Raw genomic sequence first — 25,565 nt, 5'->3', positions numbered from 1 at the left:
TTAAATGATAACACCGACAAGAGATCAGTTAGGCCTAGGGTATACCTTAACGTACATTATGTTAAAAATGAGTTGGCATGGGTTAACAAGTGTCATACCATTCCTTTTATGGGTTAAGGGGCGTTAAGTGCAATGTGAGTTCAAATAACGGATTTTAAAATCCTCTATACACAGAATAATTTAAGAATCAATTTTACATTAAATAAAGAGATATAAAAGAAGAGGGGGGGGGGGGGTGGTTAAACAACTTCCTTAGGGTAAGGTGGAGTGAAATGAGATAAAGTGACTGATTTAGTGTTACGTTGAGTTAGTTGCAATAGAAAGTGAATAAAATATATGCTTTGTTAGATTTACTAGATTGTAAATATTTACTAGATAGTGTGTGTAAAGTATGTATGGTTCGGTTAGTTCATGGCGGCTTAAGCATACCTATAAATGATATTCGCTTATGAAAGACTGCTTAATCATAATAACCAAATGGTCGGTAACCGTCGGTTACGGGTTAATTTTCAGTTAATTGCACAATGCATTGTTTTAATTAGTTTTTCCATTGTTACAGTAAAAAATGCCAAAAACGATTCCGTTATGGTGTTTCGAACTCAAATATATGAGGTTTCAAAGGTTAGTTACGGTATTCCAAGCTATGTTATAGACATCTACAACACGAATTTAAATGCTCGAAGCTAAAATTAAAGGTACAAAAAATGAAAATAGAGGTACAAATTTTGAAAAACCACAAACATACTATGCTCGGTTTGATTATGGTTAAAGTTGGTAAACTAATACACCTTAAATGTAACCATGGCCGAATGATTGTTAGTCAGAATCACTTAACCATAACCATCGTTTTTGTTTAATTATAGTTAATTTCGATTAAAGATTTGGTTTTCTGTTACGTCTCGGTTTTGCTCGCCCTAAATTGTAGGATAATTACATTTCAAAAATATTTATAATTAACATAAATCTTTAAAAAAATACATTGTTAGGTAAAAAGTATCTGAATTAAAAATAACTATAAAGACAGTAATTAGTGTGAGCAATAATTTATAAATCGAACACAAAAGTCTCACAATTATGTTTCATAATGACTACTTACACGTCAAAAATAATTAAAATAACATTGTGCAAAATGTGTAAAACAAAAATTACGGTTTTCGTCCGTATAGTTTGCTCAAACTCACTATTTTCAGTCTAGAAGTTAATTTGTTATTTCCATTCCTGCGATTTTCGTCTATATAGTTTGTTCAAATTTTCTATTTCAGCCCAAATGTTTAAAATTTGCTATATCCGTCCGTAGAGTGTCATTTTCGTTGCAAGTTATGTCATGTAGTTTATTAAAATCTAGCATTTTCATCCATGTGGTTTGTTAAATTTGTTATTTGAATCCAAAATATGTTAATCAGATGAATACACAAATCGTCAAATTGCAACGAAATGAAACTCTAGAAACCGAAACAACAAATCTTAAAATTTTGGACTGAAATATCAACTATAAACAAACTACATAAACAAAATAGATAATTCCTTAAAGAGTACTCATTTATTAAACGAGCTTACTTTTAGGCTCGAGCTCTTCTAGGCTTGACTCGTTCGAGCTTTTTCACAAGCCGATCTTAAGTATCTCACGAGCAGCTCTGCTCGTTTGCACCCCTAACAGGAAGGCTCACTCGGGTTTGAGTCTAATTCTAAACACTGTTCAAAAAATAATTTCTGTGCTGAAAGTGTAAAGTCAAAAACACTACAAGGACCACATCGAAAATATTAACCAGTTTAACTACCCCCAATAATATAAAAACACTCTCTCAAAACCCTAGAAAATATCTCCGCCGCCGGCAGCCATGACCGAGCCTTGACCTACTTCTCCGGCGACTCTCCGGCGGACTTCCGACCAGATCTTCAAATCCTCACAAGCATATTATCAATATTATTATTAATATTATTATTATCCAACCATGCCGTTGCAATCGGATCTGGACCGTCAGATCTCGCAGCTGATGGACTGCAAGCCGTTGCCGGAGGCGGAGGTGAAGGTGTTATGTGACCAGGCGCGGACGATATTAGTGGAGGAGTGGAATGTGCAGCCGGTGAAGTGTCCGGTGACTGTGTGTGGTGATATTCATGGACAGTTTCATGATTTGCTTGAGTTGTTTCGGATCGGAGGAAGTGCTCCGGATACTAATTACTTGTTTATGGGAGATTATGTTGGTTAGTAGTGTGTTGTGGTTTTGAAATTAGATGTTGTTTAGGTTAAGTTTGGTTAGATAGTTAACGTACAAGTTAAATTAACGTGTTAACCGTAAGAATCAAGTAGTGCAGTTATATATACAACTTAGTGTAATTATAGTATAGTGTAATTACACTACGAAGTAATTACATGATTACACTACTTGTATATATAACTACACTACTTGATTCTCACAGTTAGCATGTTAATTTAATTTGTACGTTAATCTGTTTAGTTGTTGAGTATTAGGGGTGTGCAAGCAACCAAAATACCCGATCCGAAACCGAAAAGTCCAAACCGGACCGAAACAAAAACCAACGGTTTGGATTTATGTTTTTGTGAAAACAGAACGAACGGTTCGGTTTTGGTTTTGTGTGTAATAAAACCGGAAAAACCGAATCGAACCGAATTTTTAGATTTTTATTTGTTTATTTGTTTTATCTAATGATCTAATCTTAAACTATTGGTTTTTGTTTCGGTTCGGTTTTATCGGTTTGGTTTTTTGGTTTTAAAAAACCGAAAAATTTAAGCTGAACCGAAATAAAAACCGATGGTTTAGATTTATGGTTTTGTGAAAACCGAACTAACGGTTTGGTTTTGGTTTTGCTTGTAATAAAACCTAAAAAACCGAACCGAATTTCTAGATTTTTATTTATTTATATATTCATTTATTTTATGTAATTTATAAAGAACTTAACAAATATGTAACTCAAATACTTTTGGTCAAATGTATAATATTTTATTAGTTAACAATTAACAAAACAATTTATACTTAAATTCATTATTTTCGGTCTAAAAGTTTATAGTTCAAATGGCAGAAACCAAAACCGAAATCGAACGGTTTCGAAAATCCAAAATCCGAAGTTTTTGTTTTCGGTTTGGTTTTAGCCCAAATATGTAACTTAAATACTTTTGGTCAAATGTATAATATTTTATTAGTTAACAATTAACAAAACAATTTATACTTAAATTCATTATTTTCGGTCTAAAAGTTTATAGTTCAAATGGCAGAAACCGAAACCAAAACCGAAATCGAACGGTTTCGAAAATCCAAAATCCGAAGTTTTTGTTTTCGGTTTGGTTTTAGCCCAAAACCGCACCACGCACACCCCTATTGAGTATGTTAAGATCAATGATTAAGTGTTGTAGATATTGTTGAATGCTGATTAGGTTAAGGTTGATTAAGTATTGTGGCTTATGTAAGTGAAATTGCTGGTAATTGAGCAGTTGTGGCTGAATTTGGTTGGTTGTTGAGTGTGTTATGATCTAATTAAATGTGGTACCAAACCGGTAAGGTGCCGAAAAATTCCAAAACTGAAAACGAGTGAAAGTGTAACGGAATCTCGTATGGATTTTATCGGTTTGATAACGCTTGGTACTGTATTGTTTGAAAATAGCGAAACCAAATGGTATTGATATTGGAAGTATGAAAACGAATACGGTAGCTGGTGCCAGTTGTGTTCTGTTAGTACCACAACGTTATCGTTACAGTATTGGTACATGGTATGAAAACATTAAATGTAGTGGATATTATTGAATGTTAATTAGGTTAAGTTTGATTGAATATTGTGGCTCATGTAAGTAAAGCTGCTGGTAACTGAGGATATGTGGTTGAATCTGGTTAGTTGTTGAGTGTGTTATGAGCTAATTAAATGTAGTAGATATTGATGATGTGTGGTTGAACCTGATAAAGTTATGTTTTGATCTACCTCATGCAGATCGAGGTTATTACTCGGTGGAGACTGTCACACTTCTTGTGGCGTTGAAGGTTCGTTATAGAGATAGGATTACCATTCTTAGAGGAAACCATGAGAGCCGGCAAATAACTCAAGTGTGAGATCTCAGTGCCTTACCTTTCACTTCTATTATAACCAGAAAGTTTATTTTTGTGTAATATTCGGTTATCAAGATTCAAGATACATATCTTTGGTAATAAACATGTAAATCAATGATGTCAATTGCATCATAATTTTCACTATAAATTACGCGGTTATGTTTATCAGTTTATCTTAAGTTACAGTTTATGAACCGTAAGCAATATTTTCTCCCCTAATCTTAACATCTCCTTTCAGGTATGGATTTTACGATGAATGTTTAAGGAAGTATGGAAATGCAAATGTATGGAAACATTTTACTGACCTTTTCGATTATCTACCTCTCACTGCCCTTATCGAGAGTCAGGTTCATTACTTCATATTATCTAGCTCGCCTTTTGTTTTAGCTTGAAGTCTTCTTATAAAAACATTGTTTATGTTATAATATTATTCTGTTTGCAGATTTTCTGTCTGCATGGTGGTTTGTCTCCATCTTTGGATACACTAGATAACATTCGTGCTTTAGATCGCATTCAAGAGGTATGAACTTTAATACGTGTAACCATTTTAGTGACACCATGCGTGATTCTATGATCTATCATAATGTTTTGATCTAATATAGGTTCCTCATGAGGGGCCGATGTGTGACCTCTTGTGGTCTGACCCTGATGACCGGTGCGGTTGGGGAATCTCTCCTCGTGGAGCTGGTTACACATTCGGGCAGGATATAGCTGCCCAGTTTAACCATACAAATGGGCTCAGTCTTATTTCTCGGGCTCATCAGCTCGTCATGGAAGGCTACAATTGGTCTCAGGTTTGTAATAACATTTATCTAAGTTATAACTAGTTGTTTACACTTTACATATCCTTTATCTGAAACATAACATTTTATTTTATTTTGCAGGAGAATAATGTTGTAACAATATTTAGTGCACCAAACTACTGCTATAGATGCGGGAACATGGCTGCGATACTTGAGGTTGGAGAGAATATGGACCAGAATTTCTTACAGTTTGATCCGGCCCCTCGTCAAGTTGAGCCCGATGTCGCACGAAGAACTCCAGATTACTTTTTGTAAAGTTGTGTTTGATATTAATATGACCTTTGCATCTTTTTAATGTTATAGTTTTCTTTTGTTAGAAGAGTACCTTATTTCTTGCAAATTCAAAGACAAGTTGAATGATTGTTTGTTGTTTCACTTGATATTTTATGTTAAACTCTTTGGCTGCAGTTCATGCATTCTTATTACAAAAGCCGTAATGTTTCACTAAACCATTTTCATGGTTACACATGGATCAAGCGTGTGAGAGTTTATTGTTGGAGCCATACTACTTCCGGTATTCTTTTTATTACTTGAAACCGAAACCTTTGTTTCTAGGTAGGGGCTTAAACGAGCCAAGTCTGAGCTCGGCTAGTTCAAGCTCTTTCTATAGAACTTGAGCTTGGCTCGTGAGTCGTTTTTGTATGCTTGAGCTCGGCTTGTTCATTATTTATTAGTTAAATTATATATTTTGAGAAAAAAAGCTTAAATGATCTTAAGCTTGGCTTGAGCTCGTTTAATGCATAGAAGTCCAAAAAAGTTTAAATTTAAAAGTACACTACGTTTGTTTGGTTAGGCCTTGACGAGCCCGTAAGATCTTCCCATACAAGGCTTGAGTTTGGCCTTAATAACTAAACGTCTAAACGAGTTTAGTATGAGGCTCGTGCTTGGCTCTGGCTCAATAAGTCTCAGCCCATTTTGAGCCTTTTATCGATCTAATTTCGAGTAGCTCACGAGCGACTTGGCGCTGCACATGCAATTCTAAATTATTAGTTTGTTAAATATGATTACAAGACCAATATTGTTCCAGTAATAAATGTAATATAGTTGTTCGAGTAAAACAATTTTCGAGGTGATGTGCGTAGAATTTACATTTCGGGCAACTTTCAACCCGTTTGACATGTTTCTTTTTTGTTATTTCTTACCCGTTGAACCATCAGAGATAGAAACACAATCCAATTAACCCATTTTTAAGCAAACGGGCAAAAACCACCACCTTCGCTTGAAGTATATGATTCATAATCCAAACCGGCCCGTTTAAGTCCTGAGCCTTCTAAGATTTTGAGCAATCTCAGTAAGAAGATCAGCTCTTTCATCACCCTTTTGAAGTGTCCTTGTGGTGCTCTTCAAGTATCCGCTATCCGCTTCCATCACACTCATTTTCTCCTTAATTATAGACATCTCTCTATCCATAGTTGCCTTTTTTTCTTTTCCTATTAAGCCAAACACAATTAAATCAGTACCAATATTTCAACGTGGGGCCCGCTGGACAAACTTACTGTTCAGCGGGCCCCACATTTAAAACAGGTAACATATAAATAAAACTACCTCTATCTTTTTAAATCTAAATCAATACCAGTATTTCAACGTGGGGCCCGTTGAACAGACTTACTGTTCAACGGGCCCCACATTTAAAACAGGTAACATATACCTTTATCTTTATCTTTATCATCATGATCATCATCATCTGATTGTATAAGATTTTCCAAATCATTCAACATTCCCGAAATCTGAAACCGTTCGGTTTCAAAATTCGTTCGTCTCTTCTCGCTCTCGGTCTCCATATAATCACTATCACCAACAAACTCACCACTTCCCTTTTTCTTAATCTCTCCATATTTTTCCTTAAAAGCCTCGAGTTCGGCATCCATAACTTTAATATCTTTCTCCTTCTGAATAAGCATATCTTTAAGTATCTGAATCGCCTCGTCATCATACTCCGCTTGTTCCTCCATCATTCTCTGATACTGCAATGCTTCCATCTCAATGGCAGCTTTCTCGGCCTGCAACCGAGTTATCATAGCCATCGAGTTATTAGCTGCAACTGCAGATGCACTTCTTTCTGCATTGAGTTCTTGATACAATACCATCAGCATTCGTCTGTCTGAACGGGCCTGGTGTTTTAGTATGTGAAGAGTTGAGTCGCCGTCTAGTGGCCCGTCATCGTTTAAGTCAGATAAAAAGTCCGGTCGTTCGAATGGGAACTTTTTTGAAAGTTTGGTGCCGAATCTTGGACTGTTGACTACTGCTGAGTCTGCAAGTGGGACACCGAAGAATTTGTTTCCTTTACCGTAGCTCGGGGTTTTTAACGATTCTTCGGTTAGTTCTTCCAGGTCTAGTAGCAATGGTGCTGGTGTAGGTTTCATGTCATCTTTAACTGATACATGGATCAAGTTGTTTGAGAAAAAGATGACATTAGATGGGCTCAAACCGAACCAAAAACCGGAAAGTTGGTTCTTGGGTTCTTAAAAATCATTCTGTTTTCACAATGGGCTTGTTGTTTCGGTTTTGTCAGTTTGGACTTGAAATTTTTGGGCCGGAGAAAAGGCAAAATAATGAATTTGGGCCTGAAACTTTGGGCGTAAATTTTTTTAATTAATTAATGATTAGTTGATTGTTAATCATTTGAGCCTAAAAATTTTGGTTTATATCATTTATTAATTTATTATTAATTACTTAACATTCATAAAATATAATGTCGAGTTAATTCCCGAACCGAGTTATGGGTTGGGAAGGTGTGGCCGGTTCGAGCTGATGGATCTATCTCATTAATTATTAAATTATTGCAATTAGAGATAATTATCTAGTTTATTTATTAGATAAAGATGAAATTTTATTTAACTAATCTAACTATCTATATAATTGTGTACCATAAAATCCTACGTGTCGCTCTCACATCGCTCCCCCAATTATCTAGAGCCACCGTATTGCTTTATTTCTGAATAGAGGCCTCACATTAATTTAGCCCGTTTTTGTCTCAAACCGGGTCTACTGTTAACTCTAATACTCTATGTCATTGTTATAAAAGTAAAAACTTAAATCTTCATTCTAGAATTTATCAAGTAATGAATTTTGTTTTGTGTAATACTGTGTTGCTAAAAATAGGTTGCGCTCAAGTTAAAGCTATATGCTACTACTTGCATCTGATGCACAACACAGTAGAAAAGATGTTAATAGAACATCACAAAACTACAACAGACATTAGTTTTGGTTTTCTAATATTATATCAGCTGAATGTGGCATGTAACATATAAATGTGCAGACTTCACCAATCAACAACCCTCAGAAACTGGTCTAAGAGGTGTGTTTACATAAATGTTTTACCCTTTCCAAAGCTATTCGCATGTTTGTTTTTGGATCTTTTATTTTTCAATTGGATTCCTGCAAATTGAAGCTATTGTGGAAACCGATTTACAACAAAACAGTTTTGATTTAGACGCACTGCTTATAAACACGTATTATTGTACGTTTAGACCTACGGGCACCAAAAAAGTGATATGGCATTCTTCATAACTTCAATGAAGTAGAGTTGTGTAGTATTTATAACCAAAAAAGTGATAAACAATTTGCAACATAATAAGAGTTATTAAGCATTTATTAGTACAAATATAATTTACACAACACTAAGTTTGCATCGGGTTTCATTCCAAATTTGCAGAAACAGAATGTACCCAGAAGACGAAACATGTCCGATCTGCCGTAAGGCTTGCCTGGATAAATTCGGAGAGCATGCGGTTCATTGCAAGGAGATGCCTGGGTTCAAATACCGACAAGATTGGGTGCGGGACGTTCTTTGGGACATCTTAAGGCGAGCTGGGATATCAGCTAAAAAGGAAGCCCCCGTAAACTTCCTTACAGACCCCACGGCAGATTTGCTCGTCTTTGGTTGGGCCGGGGGAAAACACGCTTGTGTTGACCTCACATGGGTATCTCCCTTAGCTGGTTTGAGGGATAATGGGTTTGTAGCTGGGCAAGCAATGAAAAGGGCTGAAACGAAGAAGGTGGAGAAACATGCTAAAGCCTGCGAAGAGAACCAACATGTTTTTGTCCCTTTGGCTTTTGATACCTTTGGCTCCTTGGCACCGGAAGCTATCCGTTTCCTAACCAGGGTCCAACGGGTTGTGCATAGCAATGTGTCGACTCCAAAGGGGCAGGGGTATGTCTTTAGCAGGTTAGGGTTTGCAATTCAGAAAGGGGTGGCGGCGCAGCTTGTTGCCCGCCTACCTGCTATGTTGATGTAATATCTATGTTTCTATATAATGAAAAATACAGGAATTGGGTTAAATATATATATATATATATGTATTTATTTCGTATATTCATGCTTCATTAAACATATATTAACTTATTGATCATGTATATTATTATTATTATTATTATTATTATTATTATTATTAATTTGCATATCCAGTATTTGAAAGAGTTGATTACATCTCATCTAAGATAATGTTATTATTTTGGATCCTGAAGGAAAAACATGATATCAACTCAAGTTTAAGACATAATTTGATTCTTTACCAGAAATTTTTAATACATGCATATATTATATTTACATGTTATTTGGTGGTCAATATGTGATTTGAGTAAAATGAGTTCGGGTCAACACGAGGGATTAATAACAATTCAAGTTGGCTCGTGTCAGAACATGTCCGGGTGGTTGTGGTTCCGAGTAAAATGAATTTGGGTACAAAGCGGTTGTTTAAAAAATTGGTTCGGTTCATTGATTGCTTTACTCTTTGTAATTTGTTTTGTTGTACTATCAAAAAAAAGAATCATTTGTATGGTTGAGTTTACTACCAAAAAAAAAGGGGTCTGGTCTTACTAAGCATTCTTTGAGAATGCAAGCAATTAAAGTTAAAGAACTACTAAGCATTCTTTGAGAATGCAAGCAATTAAAGTTAAAGAATTATAGCAAAATAACATTTTTGCGCATATAATGTATATATGTGTGAACCCTCGGGTGAGCAAAAGTGAAATTGCACTAATTTTGACGTTATTTTACTAATCTAATGAAAATAACGTTAAAAGTGACGGAAGGTTAATCAGGCATCATGTGGTGGCGTTGATAGCCGAAAGACAAGGGTACATGCACTGATCGGCCGGTGTCCTGATGATTGAGTGCTATGTGCCTTATGTCCAAGGCTTGATGCAAAACTACTATCGAGCCGGGGGTCTCACCGGAAGCAGCCTCTCTATTCCTATGGGGTAGAGGTAAGGCTGTCTACATCTTACCCTCCTCAGACCCTACCATAGCTTTGTTATTGGTGGGATATACTGAGTACGATGATGATGATGCATTCAAAATTATACATATAAATTGTAGTTAAAGATTCACATTATAAACGAGTCTGATGACATTTTATTCAATTTTGGTATTTATTTGGTTAGTGGTAATTTCAGATGATCCTAAAGTGCTGGTCGTTGGTTCAAGGTGAAGAAATCAAGGAATATGTCCCTAAAATGCAGCCTACCTTTTGTGTATCCAAACTTGCATCTCCATTATAATGTAATATAACTTTAAGAATGCTAAACGCATACCTTCCAAACTTTAATCTTTGTCGAGGATGTTAATTGTACCTTCAATGAATGCATAAAGCCATAAACTTGAACCATTTATAGTTTATTTCGTTTATTATTTTAGTACTAATATTCGGATAAAAGGGCTGGTCAAAAAGATTTATAATCAGAATTAGTTTGGTCGAAAGGGTAGTTTAGTCACATTGAAATTTGTGAAAATAAAAAAGTAATGGTAAGTTGAAACCTAAACACATTATAATCGAAAATTATATATTTACAATAATATAAAAAAAATATCTAAATGAACCCGCGTAACACGCGGGCTAAAAACTAGTGTGTATATATATATATATATATATATGAGTTTGTGTTATAAAATTGGTGAGTTATTTTCACAAATTCATAACAAGGTTTCCAAGATACGATTTAATCAATGCAAAACTGGTTTTTACAGGTTCAGTTTGGTTTTATAGGTTCGCTTTGCCTTTTCAAGATGAGTACACGCAAAACCGAAACCAAACTGGAAATTTGCTTTTAGAGAAAAGACAAAACGAAACCGTTGGTTTTGGGTTGCGTATGCTTAGTTTGGCCTTCAAACGGGTTGAATTCAAACCTGATTCATTTCAACCCGGCCCGTTTCGACCATAACACAAACATACTAAACTATCAAACCTAATAACAAAAAGAACTCACTTTTGGACTCGGCATTCAACCCATAATCATCCTCCGGTTCACTATCCGAAACAAACTTAAGTTCAGTATACCTCATTTGATTCAACTCCACATTCTTTTGATCATCATTTCGCCACCCCATTGGGGTCAACGGTACCCGAGGCGAAAAAGCCGGTGCGGTCAACGAGGCCCGAAGGTTAGAAGGAGTCCTAACAAACACTTTAGACGACGTCCGCTTTTTAAACGCCTCCCCACAACACGAACACTTACTCATTTCAACACGCGGGCTAGCACCCGTTTCCTTACCCGTTTTCACCTGTTTCAACTTCATTTCCCGACCACCCGCTTTACACACATTCGGCTCGTTTTTCTCACCCGGGTTCTTGGTCTCAACATCCGATTCTTTATCGGTTTGAAACGAGATCAGACACCCGTCACACATGTTTCGGATATCAGACAGTTTTCTATGCACATGACAATATGCTAATGATGATATGTCTTTTTTATGAGACTCACATATTGAGTTGTTGTAGTAAGAGCTCGGGTTTGTAGCCGCGAGGGACTGGTCGATTCGGGTGCAGAGGACGCAGGGTGGGTCCAGCTGGAAGACCGTGGCGAATTGGTGAGATATAAACGCTATGAACCCGTCGATGAAAAGAGACGCGATCAAGAACCATTTGAGTATGGCTCCAACTACAAAATGTGGGAATTCGCCGAGTTCTTCCTTGACAAACATTCGAAATGTTCTTTTCGACATTGTCAGGTTAAGATTCGGTTGGTTATCTGTGTGTGTATGTGATGCATAACAAGGTTTGAAGTGATGAGTTAGCTATAAATAGAAGTGGTCTGTTGTTATAACTGAATTAATGGTCAGTCATGCACTTTTGCACAAATTATGCATGCATAAATTGTATATATGTTATTAGAGTATTAATAGTATATTGCAAGCACATTATATGCATTTAATTTTTATTTACATCAAGTCATCAAGTAGACCAAAAATATCACACATAACATTATTCTTACTTTATCTTGAAAAATATCACATTATATGCATTTATGTTCATGAACGTTCATTTATGTTTGTTTATTTATGTTCGTTTAGGTTTGTTTATATATGTCTGTTTATGTATTAATAGAAAATAATTACATATATATCTGGATTAGTCATCTAGTTAAAGGTTTTATATTTGTTAATTTGTATTCATTTAAATATTTTCATTTATGTTCGTTTGTGTTCATCACATTTGTTCATATATGTTATTTATGTTTGTTTATATTTGTTCAGCTATGTTCATTTAGATTTTAAACAAACGAACACAAATGTTCATTTTTTAAATAAACAAACATGAACATAGATATTTGTTCGATTAAGTGTTCGTGTTCATTTTGTTCATTCGTTTACATGCTTTCATTATTCACATTGATGAATGCATCGGTCTCAATCTCTAGGCTTTGCGATTTTATTTCTGTTCGTGCACCGTTCGTGAACACATTCATTTCCTTAATGAACGAACACGAACATAAAATCTCGTTCGATAAGTGTTCATGAACACATTATTTCTTTAACAAACGAAGATGAACAAGGCCTTGTTTCTTGTTCGTTCGGTTCGTTTACAGCCCTGCATTTGATGGTTACACTACATGTACTTACAACATATAATGTACCCTATGTTATTCAAGACGACAATATAATAAAGACGCTAGTAAAAAAATATAAGAAAACTATTTGAGCTAATTTCTACACACATTATGATCACCATCATACTTAACATAATAGAAAAGTTTGCATTTTCAACCATTGATAAAGGTCTGACCTACAATATAACTTGACAATATTTAAAGTCTAAATAAACCATAACTAAATGTTCATATTTGAAATAACAGTCTAGTGCTGCAGTGAATAACTTAGAGATATAATATGTTTGGTTATCTTAAAAACACTATCATCCCTTAATTTGTAAGCACGGTATTTGAAGCCACGAGTTCCTGCACCTGTACCGAAAATCACACGTTAGAGGTCGGGTCGCTTGAGCCCATGTTTATAAAATTATATAAATAGTTAAAACACATATAATGAAAAAAATTCGTTAAACTGACTTTACGTCTAAATCTTTAAATAAAACGATTTAGAAAGTTATACGCTAATACGCACTAAAATAAGATTCGGTTTGTATAACTTAATTCTTTTACCTGTTTCAAACAAGCAGGAATTTTGATCAACCCATGTAGCAATAGATCAACTTTCTCCAACACACTTTTCGGAACATGTGTTATCAAATACAAAGTATCTTTTGCAGTGTCTACTCCTCTCACGATTCCTGAACAATAAATAACCAAATTTTCAAATAGTTTATATAATTTATAAGCAAATTAAATAATGAAAAAAAATGATTATTAACAATACATACCAAGACCAACACAGCAGGGTAAACCTTCAGAAGTTGATGAGCTAACCGCCAATCCAACTATAAAGCTACCCGATGTTTGCACCCGTGGCATCTGCATAATTTCGGTTATGTTTAATCAAATTCGTTAAAATAGATACGAAACTATTTGTGACTCGATCCGACCCGTTTTGGCCCACACAAACCTCTGGATGAAGTTTCTTGATAGTGACCGAAGACATGAGAATTTCATAAGGAGGGTGTGCAGCCAGTTCATGATCAAGCTCCTCAGTTGTGGATAAACTCGCGTCATTTGGAACGCAGTTTCTGAAATATGCTAGCAAACGATCATGCGCAGCACGTAACCTGCATAAACAATACATAAATAAAGATTCACATGTTAATATGACTTTAGAAATGAAAGGAAACTTTAACTTACAGTTTCTTTGAACCGATTTCAAATAGGGTCACTTCTTGATTATCAAGCCCGTCTTTCAACCAAAACGGGCCAGGCGGTAGGTTCTTGTTTTCGTCCGGTACACGGATTTTAACCACTTGAGTAGGAGCAATATGTTTTAACATATCCACCAGCATGTCAAGTCCCATACCTTGCATGCAAATATACCATAAGTAAATCATAGATAATCAGTTATTATCATAAAATTGAGCTTAAATAAAAAACAAAAAAATAAATAAAATAAAATTAAGCATACCTTTGACCCAACTAGGAGTGTTTACTACTAGGGGAACACCAATATTAGCATCAGCATGTTGATATTTTTCAATATAGTAACCATACAATGCATGTATATATGCTAGATAAGTCTTTGGATTGGTTCTTTGGGTAGTATCCCCAAAAAAGTAGCATCTGCAAAGGTTTATGACATGCATTTGTTAACCATAGTTAGAAGGACAATCTACATGCTTAATTGAATACTTTTAACGCTGTAAAAAACCGAACGAATAAGGACTTGTTCATGTTCGTTAAGCTTCTATCGGACAAGGGAACAGTTCACGGACACCTAACTGAACGAAATTTTGTGTTCGTGTTTGTTCGTTAAGGATATGAACTTGTTTGTGAACGGTTCACAAACACAAATGAACCTAAAAATCTCTTATTTGATTCGGCTAAACAAGAATGGTCAGTGACAATGGGTCGGTTCCGGCTACTATGTTTGTGTTTTTTTTAACATTCATATAATCATATTCATCTGTTAATTTACATATAAATTAATCACATATTCACATAATACTAGGGTTTTTTTATTCATATAATACGGTTTCGGTCTCTCAAATTTGGTATTCGGTATTTTTTTTTTGGTATTTCGTACCGACTGAAAAATGTAGAGTTTTTCTTGGGTACTAGTACCGGTGTCCTTACCTTTTCTTTTTGTTTTTTATGGAGAAACTGATGCACTTTTTAAAACATTTTGTATGTTTTGGTTTTGGTATTATGGTTTCTTGATTACGAATGAATTTGATACGATTTTTAGTTTCTTGATTACCCTTGGTTACGAATGAATTATTATATGATCAAAGGAGATTCGGGGGAAAAAAAACAAAGTGGTACCAAAGCAGGTACTGTACCGAAATACACATGCCTTACCAAAATACAAGTATCGTACCGGTACCGAGCCAACACGTTTGATTTTGGTATTTGGTACCCAATTTTGTTCAAATTCGTTATCAGAATTTTCGGCACTGGTAATAATACTCATAAACATATATAATTTTTATAGTTAATAGTTTTGCTTAAATCTATGTGATAAGATTAGAAAAGTTATAAAAAAAATATAAAAAGAAATACCCTTTAATGAAAAACTTAAACAATCATAACATAGACGGACATAAACGAACATATTATCGAACGTTCGCGAACACAATTAATGAACATGGCTTCTGTTCACGTTCGTTCATTAAGTTAATAGAACAGAACTTCTTGTTCATGTTCCTTTATTTATTATAAACAAAGGAACATAAACAAACTTCCCGCCAAACAATTCCTAAACAGTTTGCCAATCATTCAGTTCGTTTAGAGCTCTAGATAATTCGATCATGAACTACGCAAATGATAAATACGATAAATCAAGAACCGATTCGTACCTCTCAGGCGTCCTCAAACACGGCATTGCCAGATCTACAATGAAACAAAAGACGATAATTAACACCGATTTCAAAACCTTTTTAAGTTAACAATAACTTAAATATGAACGAATCGAAAGCACCTAGAGTTTCTTCATTAATAACAGTAAGCGATAAGCACCCCGAAGTCGTGAACTCAGCTTGCCCGACATCAGTATCCATGTACGCAACTCTTCGGTATCTGTTCACAAAAAACGATCATAACAAAAGTTGATGATCATTACTTATCCGTAGCAGAGAACAACTTTAGATATATTGTAAATATGTTTCACATTTTTTAATAAAGTTTGACGTACTTTTGTCATATTCTCAAAAAAAATATTTCTCTTTCATCTTTTATTTATGTAACCTGACCCGACACTAACATAAAAAATATTATATAGTGATGGTTTCCCAATAATAAAAAAATTCCGACCCCTGAAAAAATACAATACCGGCCGATGAGAACATTGAGAAGGTGTCTAGAGAAGGTTGATTTGCCGCTCTTCGGAGGGCCGCAAATAACACAAATAGGCGCTGGAGACGTGACTGAATCGTAAGCAATCGCGTTGGCTGCTTCGTCCCACTCTGCCTGTATGATCTGGTTATTATTGTTGGTGTTTTCGGGTGGTAAGTTGACGGCCATTGCCGGAAGTTGTTCACTGCAAATGAAAGCTCAGTTTGGACTTTTGCAGGCGGGAGGAAAAGCTAGAAGGCATGCGTTCTGCATGTATTTATTGTGACTGTTCATAAGGATGTGATCGGTACCGTACTAGTATCAGTCCAGGTACCAGTATTGATACCAAGTTTGAATTAAAGTAGGTGCTGGAATACTAAACCGAATGTTTTTCAAAATTTTCATTGATCGTATGAAATTAATTCGTAACCAAGGGTGTTGTAGGGGTATGGTACTAAACCCGGTTTTACGACCCTAAATTTATTATGTTTGGCTTATTTTATTATATGGACTAATACAATGTTATTGGGCTGAGGGGGTTTTGTGGAGGTAACCCTAACTGGGCTAGGCCCATTAGGGTACCATGATGGTGGCCATGAGACTCTCTATATAAGGAGGTCTCCACCTCCTTATTAAAGGGTCATGCTCAATAAGAGCCACCACCACTTTTTGTGTCTGTAAACAAGAGATCTTAGGATTTCTTAGCAGTCACCTCCACACCCCCAAAAAGCCATCGCAGGTCACCAGCAGCTGATGAAGAAGATGAAGACGTGGTTCGTTCATCTCGAAAATCCGTGGAAACATCGTCATGGATCAGGTCAGATTCATTTCATGCTTCGACATTGGCGCCATCCGTGGGACGGCAACGAACTACCCTTCGATCTTCATCTCGGCTGTCAGATCTCTCCCAGGAAAAACCCAGATCTTGAAGTTTACAGAAAAAGGCTTCAAGGCTTGTTCTATTAAAGCTCAAAAAGATCCATAGATCTAAAAGAGGCTTCCAGATCTGTGTGAAAAGAAACTGCCGGACTCGAATGATCTAGTCTCCGGATCTGTGATGGTTTTAAATCTGCTCCGAGCTTCAGATATATCCAGATCTGATTCACAGATCTAGATCTAGATTACAGACCTGGATTTTAGGTTTAAAATTGCAGGTCTAACTCTTAATTGCAGATCCAAAAATTACCAGACTTCCGCTGCCATGTACGCGCGCCCGCGGACTCTCATTCCGCAGCCGTGCATGTGCCGCCGCGGAAACCACCATGTGGGTTTTGCGCAAGAGACCTCCGCCATGCACGCGCACTCGCGAGTCACCACTCCATCGCCGTGCATGCGCGCATCAGGCCTCACGCCAAACTTAAAGGTTGGGAATCCTCACAATATCCCATATGGCTACGCGCCAAACTTAAAGGTTGGGAATCCTCATAATATCCCATATGGCTACGCGCCAAACTTAAAGGTTGGGAATCCTCACAATATCCCATATGGCTACGCGCCAAACTTAAAGGTGGGGAATCCTCATAATATCCCATATGGCTACGCGCCAAACTTAAAGGTGGGGAATCCTCATAATATCCCATATGGCTACGCGCCAAACTAAACTTAAAGGTTGGGAATCCTCATAATATCCCATATGGCTACGCGCCAAACTTAAAGGTTGGGAATCCTCATAATATCCCATATGGCTACGCGCCAAAATTCAAGGTTGGGAATCCTCACAATATCCCATATGGCTACGCGCCAAACTTAAAGGTTGGGAATCCTCATAATATCCCATATGGCTACGCGCCAAACTTAAAGGTTGGGAATCCTCATAATATCCCATATGGCTACGCGCTAAACTTCAAGGTTGGGAATCCTCACAATATCCCATATGGCTGCGCGCCAAACTTAAAGGTTGGGAATCCTCATAATATCCCATATGGCTACGCGCCAAACTTAAAGGTTGGGAATCCTCATAATATCCTATATGAACACGCGCCAAACTTAAGGGTTGGGAATCCTCATACCACATGCTCACGCACCACATATGCTCACGCATCGCATATGCTCAAGCATATTACACATGCTTACGCATCACATGCTCACACATATCACAGTCTATGCGCACGCGCATGCAACATCTGCGCGCGGCGCGGGACATAAAGCCTACGCGCACGCGCATGCAACATCTGCGCGTGGCGCATAACACAAAACCAAAGTCTACGCGCACGCGCATGCAACATCAGCGCGTGGCGCGGGACATAAAGTAGCTCGTAAGCCGCCCCACGCGCAAGCTTCATTATTATTACAGCTCATAAGACGCCTCGCGCGCAAGCTGTCATTATTCTCATAGCTCGTAAGACGCCTCGCGCGCAAGCTTTATTATTCATACAGCTCATAAGACGCCTCGCGCGCAAGCTGTTATTATTCTTATAGCTCGTAAGACGCCTCGCGCGCAAGCTTCATTATTATTACAGCTCATAAGACGCCTCGCGCGCAAGCTGTCATTATTCTCATAGCTCGTAAGACGCCTCGCGCGCAAGCTTTATTATTCATACAGCTCATAAGACGCCTCGCGCGCAAGCTGTTATTATTCTTATAGCTCGTAAGCCGCCCCACGCGCAAGCTTCATTATTATTACAGCTCATAAGACGCCTCGCGCGCAAGCTGTCATTATTCTCATAGCTCGTAAGACGCCTCGCGCGCAAGCTTTATTATTCATACAGCTCATAAGACGCCTCGCGCGCAAGCTGTTATTATTCTTATAGCTCGTAAGTCGCCTCACGCGCAAGCTTCATTATTATTACAGCTCATAAGACACCTCGCGCGCAAGCTGTTATCATTCTTATAGCTCGTAAGACGCCTCGCGCGCAAGCTTTTATTATTCATACAGCTCATAAGTCGCCTCGCGCGCAAGCTGTTATCATTCTTATAGCTCGTAAGACGCCTCGCGCGCAAGCTTTTATTATTCATACAGCTCATAAGTCGCCTCGCGCGCAAGCTTTATTATTCTTATAGCTCGTAAGACGCCTCGCGCGCAAGCTTTTATTATTCATACAGCTCATAAGTCGCCTCGCGCGCAAGCTTTATTATTCTTATAGCTCGTAAGACGCCTCGCGCGCATGCTTTTATTATTCATACAGCTCATAAGTCGCCTCGCGCGCAAGCTTTATTATTCTTATAGCTCGCAACTCGCGCAAGCTCCATTAATATTATAGCTCGTAAGTCGCCTTACGCGCAAGCTTCATTATTCTTATAGCTCGTAAGTCGCCTCACGCGCAAGCTTTGTGTTTCTTACAGCTCATAAGTCGCCTTGCGCGCAAGCTTCATTATTATTATAGCTCGTAAGCCGCAACTCGCGCCAGCTTCATTATTATTACAGCTCATAAGTCGCCTCGCGCGCCAGCTTTATTATTATTATAGCTCGTAAGCCGCCATGCGCGCAGGCTTCATTATTCTTATAGCTCGTAAGTCGCCTCACGCGCAGGCTTTATTATTCTCATAACTCGTAAGCTGCCTCGCGCGCAAGTTATGTTACATTATTATCGAGATGCGCGCTCCATCTTTTATCAGGCCTCGCGCCACTATGATGCGTGCTATATCTTATTTATGACAGGTCTCCATCATTATCATAAGGACCGCAACATGTCACCATCATGAGGAAAACCTCCCAAAACTCAAAGACAATAAAGACAAGGCCAAAGAAAAGAGAAAAAACCGCCCCATTACCTAACACACCTCATAAAGTCCAGCGCTCCACCTAGACGCTTGCACGCCCAGGAGCAACGCTGGACTTGGGGGGGCTTGTAGGGGTATGGTACTAAACCCGGTTTTACGACCCTAAATTTATTATGTTTGGCTTATTTTATTATATGGACTAATACAATGTTATTGGGCTGAGGGGGTTTTGTGGAGGTAACCCTAACTGGGCTAGGCCCATTAGGGTACCATGATGGTGGCCATGAGACTCTCTATATAAGGAGGTCTCCACCTCCTTATTAAAGGGTCATGCTCAATAAGAGCCACCACCACTTTTTGTGTCTGTAAACAAGAGATCTTAGGATTTCTTAGCAGTCACCTCCACACCCCCAAAAAGCCATCGCAGGTCACCAGCAGCTGATGAAGAAGATGAAGACGTGGTTCGTTCATCTCGAAAATCCGTGGAAACATCGTCATGGATCAGGTCAGATTCATTTCATGCTTCGACAGGTGTCAAGACCAAAAAATCGTATTGAATGAACATTCGCAATCAAGAAATCATAATATCAAAATTAAAACTTACAAAATGTATAAAATAATACCCAAGAAATAACTTTAGTACTCTACATTTTTCAGTCGCTACCAGTTACCAAAATACCGCTATAGATACTGAAATACCAAGTTTGAGAAAAGTGGATATTGAATACCGTACTGTATGTATCTGTACGGTAATAGTTTTTTTTTTAACTTTTTGTAAGGCGTGTACGCATAACAAGTTTACTCAATTTTATACATTAATTGGACGTATTTATTGATTAGTATTTATACAAGAAATGATTTAAACTTTTTTTCTATGTCTTTATATAAAAAAATCTAACTTTGTATACATTTTATCCTCGACTAAATTTGAAAAAATTGGGTATCAGATACCGTATTATATGTACCAGTTCAGTTTAGTTCAGTACTAGTATTTGGAAAAAGAATCTCATCCCTAATTGGTCTATTGTTTATAAGTGCAGACTTATATTCCCATGCTTATTATATGTACCAAAGTTGTTTATAAGTGAACAAAAACTGTTATATACAACCATTTTAAAAAAAACATTGTAACCACTGCTTAAGCATTTTACAATTTCTTAGTAAATAGTGTAAATTTATGTTGTATGATGAAAGTTACAACTTCTTAGCAAAGACATAAGGAATATTGGTTTTTAATACTTCCAACTTTCCCTCACTGGTAGATAACACTCCCAACTTTTGATTTGTCACCCATCACTAGAGGTGCACAAATCGGTTTTTTTGAAAAAACCGGTTCGGTTATTAACCGGACCGGTTTTTTTTATCCAGAAAAAAACCGGTTCGGTTAATAACCGGACCGGTTATTAACCGGTTTTTGTCAATGAAAACTCAAACCGGCCAAACCGGTTTGGACCGGTTTAGAAACCGGTTAGAACCGGTTATTAAACCGGTTTTTTTACAACCGGTTTTTAATAACCGGTCTAACCGGTTAACCGGTTTTTTTTTTTTTTTTTTTTTTTTTTTTTTTTTTTTTTTTTGCTTTAGGGTTTAGGGTTTCGTTGTTAGCATTCTTTGCTTGGAAGATTAAAAACACATAACTTTCATTTATAGCTTTTACATTAAAAATACAAACATTAAATCGTTATCGCATATTCGTAACTCAAAAATACAAACATTAAAGAATGCTTAGACACGATTACATTAACAAGTTGATGTTTGTTACTCATTTTCTTCGCTACCCGATCCCGAGCTATTCCTTAGGTAATCGTCGTACGCGGCTTCTTCATCGGTCATTGGTTGAGTGTGTCCTTGATTGACCTCGTCTTCATACAAGGCCGCCTCATACTCCATTTCCCCCTCGAGTGAGCGTTGATGTTGTGCCCTATCTAAAGAGTCCAAGTAATCCTTGTAGCAAATCGACATCTCTACAGCTGGTGGAGTGAGTCGAGTCCTCCTAATCGATATAACCCTGCCAGAAACAGAAAAAGCAGACTCCGAAGCTACCGTGGAAGCTTGGACCGTTAGTAAATCTTTGGCCATGGCGGCGAGGATCGGAAACTCATCCTCCTTACCTCTCCACCAAGCCAGCATATCAAGACTTCTAAATTCATCCGGAGTCATGTGTTTCACAAAGTTGGTACCACCATACCTTCCAAGTTCACTGCTTGGGGTGTTTACCCTTTGACGTTTACCGGCGTCTTCCCAAATCATGTAGTACATCCCCATTTCAAGGTCGGTTTGGGATTGGGATTGGGCAACAGCTCTTAACGAGTCATGAATTTGGGAAGACGACCCGTGTTTTGTAAGGTAAACATCATACATGTTTGCCAAGGTGGTGTTGAAAGCATTCTTTAAAGTTTGGTTATAATGGGGGTTTTGATCGTCGTTTAACTCTAGCTCATCACAAATTTTTTCTATTAAAGCTTCAACACCACCAACATTGATGCAAGGGTTTAACGCAGCCGCACAGGTCAAAACAGCGGGTAGTTGTTGAAAATATTTTCTAAATTTTTCTTTCATTTTTGCACCCATATCAAAATAAGGTGCACCCCTACAATGAATTTCAGTCAACTTTGTGCACATGACAGCAATTTTTGGTAAAGCAATGGGGCTTGTTGGATAGTAAACCCCGGATAAACTAGTTGTGCAAGATTTAAAAATTTGAAGAACCTCCGTAACGATCTCAATCAATAACCAGTTTCTAGGATCGTACGGTGCACATTTACCCCTATTTGACAAAATTTGATGAAACGCAATTAACGATTGTTTTTGTTGGATGGCTTTCTCAAACATTTCACAAGTCGAGTTCCATCTTGTTGGACAATCCCAATTAGGCCCCAACCATTGACAGTTAGCTTCTTCACAAAATTTTTTGTATCTTGAAAATGTTGAATTGTTGCTAAAAACATCTCGTAACATTCTTTTAAAATTGTTTCTTTGCGTTTCGATCACGTTTAACCCATCTTGCACGGCCAAGTTGATAATATGTGCAATGCATCGGCTATGAAAAAACGCTCCATCACAGATAGGTTTATACTTTAATTTTAAATGGCCAACCGCGGCCGTATTGTTGGACGCGTTATCAAACGATATTGAAAAGATTTTATCTTCAATCTTGTATTGTCGAATGACTTTATCCAAGAGTTTAAAAATATTTCTACCCGTGTGCGGGTAATCAAACAATTGAAACGCAACGGTTCGTTTCATCATTTGCCACGACCGGGGGTCAACCCAATGAGCCGTCACACAAATGTATGAGTCGGGCGAACCATTAGGTACCGACCACACATCCGTTGTTAAGTTCACACCAGTTTGTAAGTTTGAAAAGTATGAAATTAGTTCGGATTTAGCGTTTTTCCATGCTTTAAGACAATCTCTTCTAAGGGTCGAACGACTTACGTGTTGGTAGCGTGGTTGAACATACTTTTGCATCATCTCCGTGAATTGAGGGTTGTCGAAGTGGTTGAAAGGAAGTGATTGTTGAATCACAAAGTTGCCAAACTGTTGACGTACCGCTTCAAGGTCGTACGTAAACACCGTTCCTTGATTCGTCATCTCCGGCTGCGAACTACTTCCGGATTCGTCCTTCAAGACCTTGCAAGAGGGCTTTTCTACATGAGCTCTTAAACTGGAGTTTGCTTCTTTGTTATAAAACTTCAAACAATGTTTGCATCTAGCTTTTTGGGTTCCGTTAGACATTTCGCATAGGTCGAAATGTTGCCAAATATCTTGGTTTCGTTTCGTGGGGATGACCCGAACGACGGTTTCTCCCGTGTTCGAGGCACCCATGTTGACCGATGAAGCAGCACTTTGGGAGGCCATGATAATCGACTACGAATTAAGAGTGGTATACTCGAGTATGAAATAAACGACTACGAAAGAAGAGCGTTTGGAGTTGTATAATCGCGTATGAAATAAACGTTTAGAGCGTTTGGAGTTGTATAATCAAGTGTGATCTAACCAATACCCAACCTAAACTATATATAGATGTTTGTGGGGGTAAAATGGTAAAAAAACAAAAAAAAAACGGCTAAAAAACGGTCAAAAAAAAAAAAAAACGGCTATAAAGCCGTTTGGTAACGTTCGAAAACCGGTTTAACCGGTTAACCGGTTATTAAAAAACCGGTTAACCGGTTTTTTTTATAACGGTAATAAACCGGTTATTTTAAAAACCGGTTAACCGGTTTTTTAATAACCGGTTATTAAAAAAAACCGGTTATAAAAAAAACCGGTTATAAAACCGGTTTTGGCTCCAAAACGTATAACCGATACGTAAACCGGTTACGTAAACCGGTCAAACCGGTTTTTAAAAAAACCGGTTTTTAAAAAACCGGTTTCCGGTTGAACCGGCCAAACCGGTTCCGTAACCGGTTTTTTTGAACACCTCTACCCATCACTCTTAACTTTCACCCTATTTTCCTATACCACTCCCCGTCTAAATGAACACTAACCTCGTTAATGTTTTGGACTAAAAATGTCATTCAAATTAGTTGAGGGGGTAAAACAGAAATTTTATTTTTAACACACAACCTCCATTTCCGGTGATCTCGTTTTTCCGGCGACCTCATTTTTTCAGGAGAATTTGAGTTTTCCGGTTATCTCGTCTTTCAGAACACCATATCCATCATTTCACCGAGCTTCACATATAAATTTGAGTTTTCCGGCGAGTTGCAGGTTTCCGGTGAACACCATATCCATCATTTCACCGCCCACCGCCCCAAAACCGCACCCCCCGCCCCCCGCCACCACCAGTGTGTCACCCAGCCACATTTCGGGATCGCATGCGTGCCGGAAAATCGAGTTGCAGGTTTCCGGCGAGCACCATCTTCATCATATCTCCACCGGTGCACAATCTTCATGATCTCCATCACCTTTTTACACCTCTGAACCATCTCCATTTTCTGAAAGACGAGATAGTCGAAAAACTTAAATTCGCCGGAAAAACGAGGTCACCGGAAATGAATGTTGTGTGTTAAAAATAAAATTTCTGTTTTACCCCATCAACTAATTTGAATGACATTTTTAATCCAAAACATCTACGAGGTTAGTGTTTATTTAGACGGGGAGTGGTACAGGAAAATAGGGTGAAAGTTGGGAGTGGTGGGTGACAAATCGAAAGTTGGGAGTGTTATCTACCAATGAGGGAAAGTTGGGAGTATTAAAAACCAATATCCCAAGACATAAAGATTATTTATATTTTTGTATATTTTTAATAAACCATTTTTAGAACATTTTGTAAGGCAAATACGTATAACATGTTTACTCATTTTTATACATTAGTCCAACGAATCTGTTGATTACTATTTATACAAGGAACGATTTAAACTTTTTTCTAACTTTGTATACTTTTTAACTTCAAATCCTACTTTATTTATTTTAAGTATTAATATGTTTCATTCGTTATCAATTACATAAATAACAAGTTTTTAATGAATAATGTACAATGCTCTTCAAGCATTCTTTGGGGAAAATATGACATAGTTTTTGAGCCTATTTGAACCTTACTTGATTGGGCCCAAAGTTTTTAAAATTTACTTTTGTATGAAAAAAAATCTTCAAAAAATAAATTTGAATATAAAAAAATTGTTTAGGATAACCACCTAAAATAGGAAGTTAAAGTAAATGGGCTTGTGGTGGAATGATGAGGAAGAGACTTGGTGATCCATATGACTCAGGTTCGATTCTTGCTCCCATCGGCACCACCGCGTGATGATGGGAGACTAGGCGATTAGGTGGGTGTTTCACAAGTTGGATCCTTGAACTGAACGAATTTTATCTCACCGAACTATCGTGCATTTAGGCTAGTGTTCACGGGCGTTGGCTTTAGGTGGGGTTTTTTCCGGATCAAAAGACG

The 25,565-nt window shown here is 37.5% G+C and overlaps 3 protein-coding genes and 1 pseudogene across 3 annotated transcripts; 1 reads left to right on the top strand and 3 right to left on the bottom strand.

Moving 5' to 3' along the window:
* Positions 1-1,779: 1,779 nt before the first annotated feature.
* Positions 1,780-5,288, top strand: LOC143558480 (serine/threonine-protein phosphatase PP2A catalytic subunit). Its single transcript, XM_077047312.1, has 6 exons — positions 1,780-2,205; positions 3,943-4,057; positions 4,297-4,405; positions 4,501-4,578; positions 4,661-4,852; positions 4,943-5,288. Exons 1-6 carry the CDS (start codon positions 1,953-1,955, stop codon positions 5,114-5,116), a joined length of 921 nt encoding a protein of 306 aa, XP_076903427.1. The 5' UTR covers positions 1,780-1,952; the 3' UTR covers positions 5,117-5,288.
* A 1,059-nt stretch (positions 5,289-6,347) lies between these two features.
* On the bottom strand, positions 6,348-7,244 carry LOC143558487 (putative myosin-binding protein 5). Its single transcript, XM_077047317.1, has 2 exons — positions 6,510-7,244; positions 6,348-6,412 (listed from the first exon to the last, which is right to left on the bottom strand). The coding sequence occupies exons 1-2, from the start codon at positions 7,222-7,224 to the stop codon at positions 6,354-6,356; spliced, it is 774 nt and encodes a 257-aa protein (XP_076903432.1). The 5' UTR covers positions 7,225-7,244; the 3' UTR covers positions 6,348-6,353.
* A 3,789-nt stretch (positions 7,245-11,033) lies between these two features.
* On the bottom strand, positions 11,034-11,808 carry LOC143557746 (putative myosin-binding protein 5 pseudogene; annotated as a pseudogene).
* Positions 11,809-13,154: 1,346 nt separating this feature from the next.
* LOC143557738 (polynucleotide 5'-hydroxyl-kinase NOL9-like) lies at positions 13,155-16,201 on the bottom strand. Its single transcript, XM_077046745.1, has 9 exons — positions 16,011-16,201; positions 15,660-15,757; positions 15,538-15,571; positions 14,148-14,302; positions 13,874-14,042; positions 13,641-13,800; positions 13,459-13,549; positions 13,241-13,368; positions 13,155-13,160 (listed from the first exon to the last, which is right to left on the bottom strand). Exons 1-9 carry the CDS (start codon positions 16,199-16,201, stop codon positions 13,155-13,157), a joined length of 1,032 nt encoding a protein of 343 aa, XP_076902860.1.
* Between the last annotated feature and the right edge of the window lie 9,364 nt (positions 16,202-25,565).

Source organism: Bidens hawaiensis, unplaced genomic scaffold (assembly GCF_021521415.1).
Source record: "Bidens hawaiensis isolate Kalapana, Puna unplaced genomic scaffold, B.hawaiensis_p1.1 tig00001087_1, whole genome shotgun sequence".
NCBI lineage: Eukaryota > Viridiplantae > Streptophyta > Magnoliopsida > Asterales > Asteraceae > Bidens > Bidens hawaiensis.
The sequence above is the reverse complement of the archived record's forward strand: the minus strand, read 5'-3'. Positions and strand labels throughout refer to the sequence as shown.

Excerpts from the sequence above, each read along its gene's own strand:
- LOC143557738 (XM_077046745.1), bottom strand. The coding sequence starts at position 16,201 with ATGGCCGTCAACTTACCACCCGAAAACACCAACAATAATAACCAGATC. Across the intron at positions 13,801-13,873 it reads GAAATCGGTTCAAAGAAACT|GTTACGTGCTGCGCATGATC; the intron begins GTAAGTTAAAGT and ends TTGTTTATGCAG. Across the intron at positions 13,369-13,458 it reads ACCCTGCTGTGTTGGTCTTG|GAATCGTGAGAGGAGTAGAC; the intron begins GTATGTATTGTT and ends TTTATTGTTCAG.
- LOC143558487 (XM_077047317.1), bottom strand. The coding sequence starts at position 7,224 with ATGAAACCTACACCAGCACCATTGCTACTAGACCTGGAAGAACTAACC. Across the intron at positions 6,413-6,509 it reads TGATAAAGATAAAGATAAAG|ATAGAGGTAGTTTTATTTAT; the intron begins GTATATGTTACC and ends AGATTTAAAAAG.
- LOC143558480 (XM_077047312.1), top strand. The coding sequence starts at position 1,953 with ATGCCGTTGCAATCGGATCTGGACCGTCAGATCTCGCAGCTGATGGAC. Across the intron at positions 4,058-4,296 it reads AGCCGGCAAATAACTCAAGT|GTATGGATTTTACGATGAAT; the intron begins GTGAGATCTCAG and ends ATCTCCTTTCAG. Across the intron at positions 4,579-4,660 it reads CTTTAGATCGCATTCAAGAG|GTTCCTCATGAGGGGCCGAT; the intron begins GTATGAACTTTA and ends GATCTAATATAG.